General features: G+C 32.8%; 1 protein-coding gene across 5 annotated transcripts; it reads right to left on the bottom strand.

Moving 5' to 3' along the window:
* Positions 1 to 1,788: 1,788 nt before the first annotated feature.
* On the bottom strand, positions 1,789 to 11,549 carry LOC149478822 (alpha-tocopherol transfer protein-like). Of its 5 annotated transcripts, XM_089708478.1 has the most exons (9): positions 11,414 to 11,549; positions 10,769 to 10,900; positions 10,454 to 10,480; positions 10,156 to 10,369; positions 9,489 to 9,645; positions 8,937 to 9,057; positions 7,346 to 7,477; positions 6,623 to 6,836; positions 1,789 to 2,223 (listed from the first exon to the last, which is right to left on the bottom strand). In XM_089708478.1, the coding sequence occupies exons 4-9, from the start codon at positions 10,316 to 10,318 to the stop codon at positions 2,069 to 2,071; spliced, it is 942 nt and encodes a 313-aa protein (XP_089564604.1). In that variant the 5' UTR covers positions 10,319 to 10,369; positions 10,454 to 10,480; positions 10,769 to 10,900; positions 11,414 to 11,549; the 3' UTR covers positions 1,789 to 2,068. The 5 variants fall into 5 exon arrangements, with proteins under 5 accessions (XP_089564604.1, XP_089564603.1, XP_089564601.1 ...); XM_089708477.1 differs by lacking the exon at positions 10,454 to 10,480; XM_089708475.1 differs by lacking the exon at positions 10,769 to 10,900 and having other exon boundaries at positions 10,156 to 10,480.
* Positions 11,550 to 15,266: the final 3,717 nt, after the last annotated feature.

The raw sequence follows: 15,266 nt of genomic DNA, 5'->3' as shown, positions 1-15,266 counted from the left end.
TAACGGCTAGAACGCTTGGACACTCGGAATCCAACAATAACCTAAACATTTCAAACTGTCTAGAAAAGCAGACGTGCAAAAATTTAATGTAGCTCGTTGCTCAGGTAATTGGATAGAAAACTCAATTTTTGGAATGTGACCACTCGGTTTTTCTATACGTATCTACTAATATTATAAAGCTGACGAGTTTGTTTGTTTGAACGCGCTAATCTCAGGAACCATGGGTTCGATTTAAAAAATTATTTCACTGTTAGATAGTGTATTTTTATCAAGGAAGGCTTATACATAGACTATTTATTAGCACGCTTAGACCAATAAGAGGAGCAATGCAGTTAAAACCGCGGGGCACAGCTAGTGCTCATTAAAACTACGGGAAGTTAACCATTCCCCATGATATTTCATACAATTTTGTGCGACTTATTCAAATGAGTGGGAAATTATGAGGTGTATATTGCGGATCTCGGACTTACTAATTGACTTCTGCGGGTACGTTTTAGGAATTTTTAATTACTTTACATTTTCGCTGGTGATTTTGCAGCGACTTTTACAACTTTGGCAACTTGTTCTACTATTTTTAAGATTTTGGTGAAAGAACGTGTCTTGAAAATTGAATTGCTTCTTCATAAATAACGGCAATTCAAAGATTCAGTTTTAACTAGGTATCCCTTAATAAAACTACCGATCGGTAAAGGATACGTTAGGTAGGTAAGATTTCGGTATATAATTTCTAATGGTTGGGTATAATCACACATTCATCTTTACAATCATAGGGAAAAACAACATGTGGTCTGACATCCATATTTATTTTCACCAATTCCACAGCCAACTGACAACTTTGGAGAAAGTTGTACGACAAGTTACATTTCTCCTGTGAGGATAGCTACTAAAGTATATATTTTATGTGAATATTATTGACAAAAGTGTGCAGATGCAGAGATAATATTATAAATAACGACTTATAGACAGTGACCCAAACGACAAGGCGTGGTCCTTGTGAATTATGATCACTCGTGGCGGTCAGCCATTGTTTGGAACCCATTGATCGCAGGCGAAGTTTGTTTTATTTATCGTACAATAAAATATAAATAAGTTTATACAATATATATTTAAGGAGTTATTTAAACACTGCAGCTAACAGGAATTTATCAATAAAAGAATAGAAATAACATAAAATATGAACAGCTGGCACATTGCTCGTTTTAATTTATTAGGAGTTACATTTTTTTAGAGATAGAGATATTTTAGATATTTCTCGCGAAATTAATTAAGATTCCATAATAGTTTACGTAAATACAAACATTTTTATCATCATTGAAAATGAAAAAGATTTCTCCAGCCGGAGTGACGTGGAGACGCTCCGACTTGACTGAAAGGGGACACGACCTGAATCTCGTGAGCGTTTTATTTTAAAAACTCTTTAAAATCCACTATTGGGAACTGGAACAGAAAATTGTACAATTTAGTGAATAATTAAATAATAAATAGTTGAGGAAATAATGCATCAATTTGTGCTGTTGAAACAATTAGATTGTCTTCTTATTAAAAGTAAAATGTCAAAAGTCTACTAATATTAGATACTAGCTTTCCGCCTGCGGCTTCGCCCGCGTTTTCAAAGAAAAACCCGCATAGTTCCCGTTCCCGTGGGATTTCCGGGATAAAACCTAGCCTATGTTACTCGTGGATAATGTAGCTTTCGTATGGTGAAAGAATTTTTAAAATCGGTCCAGTAGTTTATGAGCCTATTCATTACAATCAAACAAACAAACAAAGTTTTCCTCTTTATAATATTAGTGTAGATGAATAATTTTAAACGTGAATGAAATACGTATTTTAAATTAGCCCATATGTAAGTTTAATTTGCTTATGATTTCTTCATAGGACGTCACTATCATAATTCCATAGCCTTTTGTTCACAAAGACACGGATTTAAATATGTAGTACTTCAGTAGATACCCTACCCTATTATTCGAATATGTCACTTAGTGCACAACTGAACTGTTAAAATCATAATTAATATATTATAAGCAAATACACAAATCTTCTTGAACCGTCATATTATATTTCAAAATTAATCAACATTTAAAGTTTTAAAAGAGCCCGGCATTCCCAGATACTCTTCGTCGAACTTGAGCGTCACTCTGTAAGATTCATCCGTCATGGCCCCCTCTGATGCCTTGAGTTGCTCAATATGTTCGTTGGTGCACATTTCTTTGAGAGTCGACTCTGAAAATAAATGCATATACACTATTTTATATACATAAAATAATACAATGGAAATGATGAAGTTAAAATTAATTAGCAGTTTTGTGGAACTTAAATAAAAACTTTTATTAAAAAAACTTAAAGCTTAGCCATTAAAAAATAGGCAATAATGAATCTATGTTGGTCGCATTATTATTTTGTTTTTAATGGAATAATAAATAAATTTTCGTTCCTACAAACAAGTCTATGAAATTGAAAACAGTCAATAGGTATTTTATAAGAAATATTTTAGTTTCGAAGTAAGAATTGTTTTTCAAGTGAAATACCTAATCTTAATATAGGTATATAAATCTCGTGTCACAATGTTTGTCCTCAATGGACTCCTAAACCACTTAACCGATTATAATAAAATTCGCACACCATGTGCAGTTCGATCCAACTTGAGAGATAGGATAGTTTAAACATATTGTAGGTACCACGTGCGAAGCCGGGGCGGACCGCTAGTAGAATATAAGTAAATCATTGTCAGTTACTTTATATTTAAACACCATTATTCCTTATACAGCGTGACAATAAAATATGTGGTCAGTAAATATATTGGTTTGGTCCTCAGAAAACTTCGGCAAATTTTGGTACAGGGGCGTATTTGGGAGTGATAAATCGATCTAGATAGGTGTCAACGGGAAAATCCGTTCATTGTTCAAACTAAGGGGAAAATAAGGGAGATATATAAAACAAAAGATAATATACCCTGGAACATTATTTTGTGACAAATTTGATTAATGGATGGAATGCATTACAGGAATTTGATTAAATTTATTTACGAATTTGTTTGTTCAATTTATGCTTTTGTTTTGCAAAAAATAAAATTCCCGATATCACTGAACAAAAAATTATTTTCGAGAATTTCATGTGTAGATTTTTTTGCAAATTGTTCATGCAATATGCAAAATTATCTGTGATTAATACCTAATTAAATTAATTTTATGAAATATTAAATAGATGATTCTGTTATTTACTGATATACAATATACTTAACCCGTGACGCGTCCTATGAACAGGCGGTTGCTCATAACTAAAACTGTACTGTAGCGTCCTGTGTAACAACGACTGTTCATAACGCGGCCAATGACTTTGAAGGTCACCTGTAGCTGCTTACAAGTGAATGTTTCCAGTATAAAAAATATTTGTCTATGCCTTATACATTTTTAATTCGAATCGGTACGACTCCGACGCTGGCAATAAAGACTAAAACCACAAAATAAAAAAAAAAAGTGAATCATTGATTGAGTTGCGTCATCGGCCATAGTTTGTGACATTTGTCTTGTTCAACGAATATTTGGATTGTGAATTATGCCGAGAGGAATAATTAGATGAGTGATAATTGAGACGTATATTACTGGAAATTTTACGTAGAATACGTTTATGATATTGGTTTTAGGGATATTTGAAGAATACTCAGTGAAAAAGTGTCTCAACTTTTCAGTGCGGAAGACGCAAAATGGCGCTTTTTTTCTTGTTTGTGAATAATGGAGATTTGTTATTATTCATAGTGAAATACGTTGTGTTAAATGTGTGAAAATATAAGTGAATGTATTTGGCAATCGTGTAGTGATATGAAAACGTGAATATGATCATTTGATGACTCAGCATTATCATGTAAGTGTTAGTATGTAAGCAATTAAAATTAAAACAAAAGAAAATCAATTTTTTATAATTTTATAGAAAAAATATATCGTCATGATTACATTTTTATGCTATAACTAGTTTCTTCCTCTTTCCAAAAATATATCATACATGGCATATAATTATAGAACAATAGGGTAAATAAAATTTTCAAACTCGGTAGTCATAAAAAAGCTAGATTTCGTGAACTCCCTTGACACTATCGGGATCGGTGCCGGCTGAGCGCCGGACGCGTCACGGGTTAAGACTAATTTAGCATAATAAGAAGTTATAACTTTTTTAAATATCTATAGTTTTTGACTAAGGTTTTTGATATGTTGTTGTTTCGTCATTTACCTATTGCAATTTATAGAAGCTCCAATTCAAGCGCGGATCCAGGGGGGGGGGTCACGGGGTCATGACCCCCCCCTGGGCTAGGTCCACGACCTAAGTGGACCACTAATTTAATATTAACTTTTTTAAATTAACAAATTAATACTGTTCAATATGATGTTTTTATTGAATTTTGAGACATAAAAGTAATATAGAACAATGAAATCAATTACAAACGGTAACGGAAGAGAATATAACAAAAATTATAGAAAAAGTTTATTAGGGTCGACCTGTGGTCGTAATTTAAGGACAAATAACAGGTTTTTCGATTAAAAAAAAACTATAACTGCGGAATAAAGTGTAATGGTAAAGTTGTATGTAATTATTTTTTTTCTACAACTTTTGCTGTTACACTTTTCACACAAAACCTCAAATATCGAAATATCCCAGTTCGTGGATAAGACATAAAATAGCAAATTTTTTTTTCAAATGAACACTATAAAATACAGTCAAATTACAACAAAACATCGGCCAAGTGCGCGTCGGACTCGCGCACCGAGGACTCCGAGCAAACATATTTTTTCATTATGTTGCAGTTGTATCTTACAATTTTGTTTAAAGGATTTTTTTTCTCTATCTGTGCTTGCTTTTAACCAAATTTCAAGACTGTGTTCACGGGAAGTACCTTGTAGGTTTTGATTGATGATTCCCTTGCAAGTAGTTGCGAAATAAAGAATATGCGGCTCTAATTGCTTTTTCTTCAGATTGCGTTGACATATAATTTGAATTAATTAACAGATTTAAGTTATTATAGACCTGAGTTCTGATGTGAATATCAATTAAAGATATATGTAGACGTTCATGAGTAAAGGGATTGTAAGTTTAAAATTATTTAAAAATATATTTTTATTTAATTTACTTAATTAAATAATTAGGGTTTTCGCAGTTATTACTACATCTGTGCTATAACACGATACTTTTTACTCAATTTCAAGACTGTGTTTACGGGACAGGGTGCTCCCTGCAGGTATTGATTCCCTTGCTAATGTCGAAATCCTACGGTCTAGGTCCCTTGATGCTGTGAAAAATGCAAACGTTTTAGCTAACGTAATCAAAAGATGCAGCTGTAATTGCTGAAATTTTTCGACACTCCCTAAGAAATCAAAACCTACAGGGTACACAGAGTTCCCGAGTACACAGAGTCATGAAATTTAGTACAATCAAACGTCTTATAACGCAGACTAGCTTACCGCCCGCGGCTTCGCCCGCTTTCTCTAAAACCTTATAAATTATATACTATTCCTCTTTAATCACACTATCTTTAAAAAAACTGCATCGAAATTCGTTGCGTAGTTTTAAAGATTTAATCATACATAGGGATTAGGGACATAGGCACAGAGACAACGACTTTGTTTACTAATTGCGAAAAGCATGAATTTTTCCTTAGATTATAATATAAAAAAATATTAAAAAAAATTTTTAACTTTTACTCACGAACGCTGACATGTATTAACTTAATATTCATACCAAAAACTCAAGTCTAAAATACCTTTACGCTATAATAAAATCAAACTTCTATGTCAACGAATCAGAAGATACAGCCGTAAATGCCGAAAAATTTCGCAAATTTCGACATTCGCAAGGGAATCAAAACTCAAAACCTACAGGGTACTTTCCGTAAACTCAGAATCTTGAAATTCGGTACCAAGCAACATCTTATAGTACAGATACAGGAATAATTGCAAAAAATATATATTTTTCAAGTTTGTCTGCCTGTGAAGACCCTTTTTCTCAGGAACGCGTGGAGGTATCAATCTGAAATTCATACCGAATACTCAAATCTACGGTTCCTTATAGCTGTGAAAAAATCAAACTTATAAGCCAACGCAATCAAAAGATACAGCCATTTATGCCATAAATTATCGCAAATTTCGACATTATCGCAAGGGAATCAAAATCTTTAGGTATTGTACTACTTTCTCTGAACACAGAGTTCTGAAATTTGGTTAAATACAATGTCAGCACAGATGGAGGAAAAATTGCTAAAACATACATTTCATGCTTATCAACATTCGCAAGTGTTGCCAGGAATCAAAACCTACAGGGTACTTCCCGTGAACACAGAATCTTGATATTTAATAGAAACTTACGTCTTATAGCACAGATAAAGGAAAAATCGCAAAAAGCATAAATTTAATATTAAAACATATAAAAATGTTTGTACGGAACTCTTGGTTCGCCAATCCAACTCGCACTTGACCATTTTTTTTTAAATCTACGTATCAATTAAATTACCAAAATATAGCTTTTGAAAATTGACCACGTCTATGTGACCCCCCCCTGGCACTAAAGCTGGATCCGCCCTTGAGCTCCATTTTTTCCACTTTACATATTATTTTTATTAATTTTGAAACTAACTTACCACATAGTTCCTTAATACTCTTGTCTTTGCCACCATAATCTTTTGGTAAGATTTCTGGAGAAATGTATTTATGTATTGATTCAATATTATCATGAACAATAATTCTGTGCACCAATTTTTCTGTAAGCGCTTGTTTAATGATGGACAAAACCACATCAAAAAGTTTTGAGCCATTTATTATATGCAGCCGTTTAAGTCTTAACCCAATAGCTTCCTAAAAAAGAAAACAAAAATACATTAGTATTCTCGAACGATTGAAGTTATTTTTTAATTATATTCATATTATGAAAGAAGGTTATAAGGTTTCACTGTACCTTTTCGAACACAATATCCATTTTATTCCTCATTAAAATTGTAACAACAATTGTGAGGAAAATGAACGAAAATATAAATTTCTACCTCTTTTCCTCCTCGACTTTTAAATTTTGTGAAATTCTTCTTCAGAAATGGCAAAGCCTTACACAGTAGGTATTCAATTTTCACAAATAACATTTGAGTTTATTATCATTTATGTATTTTTTTTAACATTACATATCGATACATTACGGTAGTAATAACGGTAAATTTAGTGTCATGTTTTAATAATAAACATTGATTTGTAATCTTAAACTTTTTTAATTGTTGTTAGTGTATTAAAAATGTATGAACATAATATAGATACTATTGTAGTTATTTCTATATGTACAAAAGTTTATATCTATTTTTCTTTATTCGAAAACTTACCAAGAAGATCGTAGCAGCTTTTTTCATAGCAAGTGGGTTTAATTTAGACACAACTCCGAGTGTAAAGTTTCTCGTATCAAATATAACTTCGTAGCCAGCGTTGTAGTCGTGGTTGAACATGTATTCCATTAGCTGTGAATTAAAAGAAATTACAATGTATTTTATTTAAATAATATTATGTAATATTATACAGTTATACTGTATTTAGAAATAAAGATCTGTATATTAAGAAGTGTGAGGCCGGCTACTCACGTACCTGCCGCAGGGGCAATATTGGAACAATCTTGGTTGGTCGACGCGCGGTGCGGTCGGAGCAATTTCAGTTGTTCTCTAAATTGCCCCTGCTTGCCTATTCACATCACAATTAAGGGTCCAATTTCAAAATTTCCCCTGCTACAGGTACGTGAGTAGCCGTCTTAACATGTCATTGAGAAATAGAATATCCTTATACTGTTCTCTCCTATCCTAATATATGTAGATTGTATTTAGTGAAGGTAGTAGGTAGGTAGTATTTGCACTTAACCTACTTTTACTCGAGTATATCACAAGTGAAGTCAAGGGCTTCAACTGGTATGTACCTAAATATAACTGCCATAGGATTCCAATATATATTTTAGTGGCAACTTTCAAAACATTACTTCGCACTTAAATATTCTTCTCGATCGAAATTTGATTACAAAGTTTGGTTTAGTTTCTATATTGTATCGAATGCTTTTGTCGTAGTTATAATTGTGTAGGTAGTAAATAATAATGTCGAAATATAAATAGAATACTAAAATTACCTAAATGTTGTCGAAATATAAATAGAATACTAAAATTATTGATATTTTGATTTTGACTGACCGGTTGGCTTTGTTGGTAGTGGCTCTGCATCCAAGCCAGAGGTCGTGGGTTCGATTCCCAACCAGAGCAAATTTTTGTGAAATGAACATCGATATTTGCTCTGTGTTTTGAATTTGAAATTGTATATTTTTTATACGTATGTTTATCAGCCATTTGGTTTCCATAACACAAGCGAAAGCTTAGTATGGGATCAGATAAAGTCGTGTGTGAAAAATGTCCTGAAATATTTGTTTATTATTTATTTAAAATATACTTATTTATCTTATTATTTAAAGGATTTATCTAGCAATTCGCCGTGGCTCCATCCTCGTTGTTATTCATTTTATATTTTTTTGGGATAAAAGTTCTGTTCAGCCGTTCTTGATTTATTTTAGTGTAACACGACCTTCTTCTTATATCGCTATCTAGACATTATAAATACATACAAATCTCGTTGTCGTCCAATTTTTTTTTTAAATAAACAACTTATATATTGTATTTCTCGATAATCTTATAGTTACATATTAATATATTCTTACTTATTATATTTATGCTCTGCCCTATTCCTCTCCTCAAACTAACTTCCTTTCGTACGTGTGGTTGTCTGGAAGAAATCGCTATTTAGCGATAAGACCGCCGTTTGTTTTAATTATTTTATAATTAGATAAAGTTCCTAGTTAAGTTTTGTCAGAGCAATAAAGTATGAATAAATAAATAAACTTATTGTTTGAGTAACATTTGTTAAAACTCAGTTTTAGGGGTCACTTACCGATATATTAAACCTGTAGTATTGTATAAAATCAACAAGGTCAGATGCCTCTGGATCATGCACGTGTGTAACCAAAACTCGATAATTGTCTGGTGTTAGCTTCGGCATGACGCATGAATGGCTATAAAAATGTAAATATAGTAATAAAGAACTTATTTTATGCTCTTTGTAAATAATTTTTCTCTTGGAAGGGCGTATCGCGTCACTATAGTAGTTAGGCACTCAAAAGGTTCTTACCATTTTCAGACAATTAAAATTTGAAACATAATATTGATTTGAATTTGTACGTCTTTTAATTCTTATTTAGGTATGTGATTTAAATGGGACTAATAAACATACCTAGAGAGAATTAAAGTAACTAATTAAAATGTTTGATCGGGATACCGAATTTGTCGATAGGCCGTTTTAAGTAAATGAAAATGTACTTAAACATTTATTCAATTTAGTAGGTATAGAAATATAAATTTTGTGTCAAAGATCTTAAGAATTCCATACAACAAAAAATGCCTTACAATAATTAAGTAGATAAAATAAATAAAATATAATACAAACCTCCACTTCATAGTACTAGCGAATTCATTTCTCACATCGAAGTTAGTTAAGAATTCCGGCAATGCTCGTCTAAATGAGCACAATTTGTCGAGGCGTTTTTTAGCGATTTCTACGGAACCCTTGCTTGCCATGAGGAGACGTTCTAGGTAGTCTCTATCTGAAATATTATAAATATTTATAATTACTTTATGTAAATAAAAAAATAATGCATAATTATAAATTATATAATTAAGCGTTATATTATTAACATTGTTGGCAAATATTGTAGTAATGGTGTAAACTATGACATTATATGAGTTTCTTGCCCAACTAAAGTTCTTCGTTCTTCCTATATTTTCTTTATAATATTGACTTGATTTTAAAATAAAACTGATAACATGAATAAGATAATACAATACAATATGTTATTACAGTTCGTGTGTGCTGTTTAGTTGTTACAGCAAATAAGATTTTCTTATTGATAACACGACATTTACAATTTAGATTTCTGACCTAGAAACAAAAAACATTGACTATGAAAGGAATCTGTAAGGCGTGCCGCAACAGTAGTAAGGGACTATCACGAAAAATAATCACTACCTAAGACTAAATATAACCTTTCCATTCAAGTTTTGTCCGAATTAAAAAAAAGGTACATAAAATTAATTTTTAATAGAGTCGTACTTACCAAATCGTCGAACAAGAAAATGATTCTGCTTCTCAATCCAATCCTCAAAATTATCCAAGTCCTGCTCCAATTTTTTAACATCATTATAATTAAATAATTTACGAACTTCATCTATTTGGTTCGTTTTAAATTCCAATATCGCACTTGGTGGTAATTTATCCATATTGTCAATAATTTATATACTTTTTTGCTTTAAAAATATCAAAACTGCTCACTGCAACAAAGTAGGAGTATTGCTTGAACTTTAATACTTTTAAACTTTCTTTAAAGTGAGAGCTTTCGAATAAAATGTACCGACATTATCAACGTTGTCACCACAAATGAACTAGAATCATAAACAATGTATAGTTATAGTATAGTTTCTGCAAAACCGCAGTTTTTAAAAGCAATAAAACATTTTATGTGCCTGAAGAATACCATAAAATGAAACACGTTACATAATTAGACTTTGTTTTTTCGAAAATTATACCTAACTTTTATAACTATGTGTCCTATGAAGAAAATGAGACGATAAATTATGATTTTCTGGTAAAAAAATATGTATTATAATAATGTTTGGTACCTAATAAGTAATAAATAAATCAAAAACTTGAACAATTTTGAAAAATCTCACCACGTTGAGAGTAAAATTTGAAGGTCGCGTCACAGCAATACCATCACGTCATGGAGTAAGGCGACAATTTTGGTATCTTTGAATCTTGCCAAAGAAGTTTCACTTCTGACACGTGTGCTCAGCGAACGCGTTCTTTTTTTTCTGAAGCAAAACAGGTCATACAAGTATATTTTAAGTTTTAATCTCAGGTGATTTGGGGCGCTCTCCTAGTTACAAATAATATGAAGATATTTTTTTAATTTTGTGTTTATCTCGGGTCGACAAAGGGCGAACGGCTAATTCTATAAAATATAAAGATAATATTCGGAATTAAATTTTAGCCAACAAAAATATCAGTAACTTTAAAACGTAAACGTACCCATCATAATATTATCTCAGTTTAAAAGTGTTTATTTCATAAAACTAAAGAAATAAGGTATTAAATATTTAATTAGCCGCTCGTCCCGGCTGCAGCTCCACCTGGGTTGACCCGGGATAAAAACACCATAAAGCCCTTGTTGAAGTGCCCTTGATAAAAGTTTTTTTTAATCGGTCCAGTGGTTTCGGATCCTTTGCAATTCAAACAAACAAACAATTAAATATTTCATCTTATTAGTGTAGATTTAATTCAAATAAAATAGAAGAAAATATATAGAAAGCACTCACCATATACCTATTTGACTAAAAGCACAAAAACTCTTAATTATAGCACTTTTGATAAGTTTATTTTATTTATTTTTTAAATATATTTTAGCCAAGCGACGAACATTTGGTACGCTTGATCACGCAATGCGACCATAGCAAGCAAAAGGACAACTTTCAAACTTCTTGAGGGAATTTATATGTACCGTTATATTACACACTTCATTCGTATTTTTTATCTTCATCTGCCAATTATTTAAGTTTGTTTCCAAACCGGAGGTATAAAAGTTAATTTATGTGCTATTCATGCGGAAGATTGCGAATGTGTACCCGCATCCCGTCTAAAGCAGCGCGTTGGTACACGGTGGGGTTTTAGTCGGTAGGAATCTGACATAACCCACGGCTCCTTCCCCGGGAGCCGTGGGTATCTTAGGCAAGATTTCCCCACTTGAAAAAAGAAATGTGCTATTCAAAAGAAATATAATTTAATAAACAAATGTTTGAGTGGACGAATTTAGAGGAATAGGTATCCCATGAGGATGGAAGTGAGGAGAAATGTCTCGAAGTTGGTAAAATCTCCTTAAAATGACAGTAGATAGACAGGAATAAGGAAGGCTTCACAGAATAAAGTTGAAAAATAAACATCTTTCCAACATCGACTACTCTCCATGTTTTTGACGACTGTATTTTAGATAATTCTTGAGAACTATTTGAGATTTACAGGTATGTCACGTAAAACTTATTAATTAAATGTACTTGGAAAAAAATAATACAATTTTCTGGCATGAAAGGTAGATTATCTGCTTTTTCGGGCTAAATCTATTTTGTGCCATATTTTTTCCAGATACCTACCTGTAGCTGTTAACCCGTGACGCGTCCGGCGCTCAGCCGGCACCGATCCCGATAGTGTCAAGGGAGTTCACGAAATCTAGCTTTTTTATGACTACCGAGTTTGAAAATTTTATTTACCCTATTGTTCTATAATTATATGCCATGTATGATATATTTTTGGAAAGAGGAAGAAACTAGTTATAGCATAAAAATGTAATCATGACGATATATTTTTTCTATAAAATTATAAAAAATTGATTTTCTTTTGTTTTAATTTTAATTGCTTACATACTAACACTTACATGATAATGCTGAGTCATCAAATGATCATATTCACGTTTTCATATCACTACACGATTGCCAAATACATTCACTTATATTTTCACACATTTAACACAACGTATTTCACTATGAATAATAACAAATCTCCATTATTCACAAACAAGAAAAAAAGCGCCATTTTGCGTCTTCCGCACTGAAAAGTTGAGACACTTTTTCACTGAGTATTCTTCAAATATCCCTAAAACCAATATCATAAACGTATTCTACGTAAAATTTCCAGTAATATACGTCTCAATTATCACTCATCTAATTATTCCTCTCGGCATAATTCACAATCCAAATATTCGTTGAACAAGACAAATGTCACAAACTATGGCCGATGACGCAACTCAATCAATGATTCACTTTTTTTTTTTATTTTGTGGTTTTAGTCTTTATTGCCAGCGTCGGAGTCGTACCGATTCGAATTAAAAATGTATAAGGCATAGACAAATATTTTTTATACTGGAAACATTCACTTGTAAGCAGCTACAGGTGACCTTCAAAGTCATTGGCCGCGTTATGAACAGTCGTTGTTACACAGGACGCTACAGTACAGTTTTAGTTATGAGCAACCGCCTGTTCATAGGACGCGTCACGGGTTAATGTGATTGAGGAGCAAATCCATCTAGCCTACTGTCACAATAATAATATTATATTTGGGCGTAAAATCTATCAGTTGGTTCTTAAAATAATATGTAAGTTGCAAATCCATACTAATATTATAAATGCGAAAGTAACTCTGTCTGTCTGTCTGTCTGTTACTCAATCACGCCTTAACTACTGAACCAATTTGCATGAAATTTGGTATAGAGATATTTTGATACCCGAGAAAGGACATACCCGGGATAAAACCTATCCGGTTTTATCCCGGAAATCCTACGGGAACGGGTTTTTCTTTGAAAACGCGGGCGAAGCCGCGGGCGGAAAGCTAGTCTTATATATCCTCCTCCTCTTTCGTCCGAGCTTGCATCGAGGTTAGACGTGTTGTCGTTTTGTTCCGCGGTATATTTTTGTCAGTTAAGCAAAAGTGGTTTTTATGTGAACGAGTTGAACCGTGCAATTGCGCTGCGCTTGAGACCGGGCTGTTGTCGACGTGCTTGCTCGTCTCTGCCCCACGCGTGCCGCGGAAAGTGAAACGGATGCCATAATTGCTATCCCGCTTGTGCTTCGCTAGAACGTAGCCGCAAACGCCGTATGCGGAACAGTCTACGATTTGTTTAGTACGCTACGGTGATACCCGCTACGAAGCTGCTACGCAATTAACAACAGACGCAAGTATTCGTGTTAAATTATTTACTACGCTGACGGATCGACTACGTGTACGCTGTTAACGGTTTCATCTTCTCCTTGCATTTTTATCTTACAAAAACGGCGCAAAATATGAGTAATAAGCCGTCTCCGAAGACATTGTCGGCTTCCGACCCAAACATAAATGTCTCGAAAAGGGTTAATACTAAAAGACTGCGCCTCGAAGACCACGCTGAATCTGATAAATTCGAACAATTAAAAGGCGAAATTATTGAAAAAATTACAGTCATGATTAAACCTATAAGCTCAAGACTTCAGAGCGTCGAAAATAGTCTGCAAGAAATAAAAAAACAAACTACGGAAATAAAAACTTCTAATAACGATATAGAAAAATCGCTCTCATTTCTGTCTAGCCAAATGAGTGATTTCGAAACAAAAATTAATAACCTTGAGAAGGAACGAAAAGCCACTAACTTACTAATAGCACAGCTAGAAGACCAACATGAGAACCTTGAGCGTATCTTAAGGAAAACAAAAATTGAGATACGAAATGTCCCAAAGATAAAAAGAGAAAATAAACATGCAATCCTAAACTCAGTCACTACTCTTCTGAAAAAGATTAATCTCGAAACGGCCATATCAGATGTCAGGGATGTTTATCGTCTGCCCTCAAAGGAAAATTCTACCACATCTACGATCATCGTGGAGTTCCTGAATGCGTTTACAAAGGATAAATTCCTAAAAAGCACTAAGCTATATAATAAAGAAAATAAATCTTCCCGATTAAACTCAACGCATCTTAACTTTGAAGGTACAGCTACACAAATATATTTCTCTGAACATCTCACTAAAAAAACTAAGAGGTTGTTCTTTCTTGCTAGAGATTTTGCACTGGCTGAAAAATATAACTATTGCTGGATTTCTGATGGTCGAATTTTTCTACGTAAAGAGGAAGGCTCTCGATATACTATTGTTAAAAACGAAGACACATTTAAACAACTTCGAGCTTCTTCTAAAAATGAATCCAAAAATCAACTCGGACCTTCTCCCCCCTTGTAATACTGTCACTTTTAAAATATGTCTTTTTTATTTTGTTTTATATTCTTTTATTGCCAAACTATTGCCTTTAACTACTTCATTCTGTAAATCAATGCACACTACTCATAATACACATTTACTACACACACAAACGTACTTACCTTTTTTTAACAAAAACATTCATGTTATATTTTTATTATTATACAAAGACCCGCTCTTTTGTAACACATTTTTTTCTTATGTAATTTCAAATGGCTAATCAAGATGTTTTATTCAATGACATTGATAACACTGAGATTTACTCCAGTTTTAAAACGGATGTTCCCGAACATTGTGTAAAACTGCTAGGCAGTTTACAATCTCAATTTATTATCCTAACTCAGAATATCAGAAGTATTCAAAAAAACTTTGATAATCTTACTATATTTTTAACGAG

The sequence above is a fragment of the Colias philodice genome, chromosome 21 (genome assembly GCF_061535455.1).
Source record: "Colias philodice isolate Cphi_HAF_F1 chromosome 21, ilColPhil1 Martin Lab GWU primary, whole genome shotgun sequence".
Classification (NCBI taxonomy): Eukaryota; Metazoa; Arthropoda; class Insecta; order Lepidoptera; family Pieridae; genus Colias; species Colias philodice.
Note: the sequence above shows the minus strand (reverse complement) of the source record. Positions and strands in the feature narration are given on the sequence as shown.

Bases quoted from the DNA above. Each gene is read 5' to 3' on its own strand.
- LOC149478822 (XM_089708478.1), bottom strand. From the start codon at position 10,318: ATGGATAAATTACCACCAAGTGCGATATTGGAATTTAAAACGAACCAA. The intron at 9,058-9,488 runs GTTTGTATTATA...ACATTTTTATAG, and splicing joins GCTAGTACTATGAAGTGGAG to CCATTCATGCGTCATGCCGA. The intron at 6,837-7,345 runs GTAAGTTTTCGA...TTTCTTTTTTAG, and splicing joins AAGCTGCTACGATCTTCTTG to GAAGCTATTGGGTTAAGACT.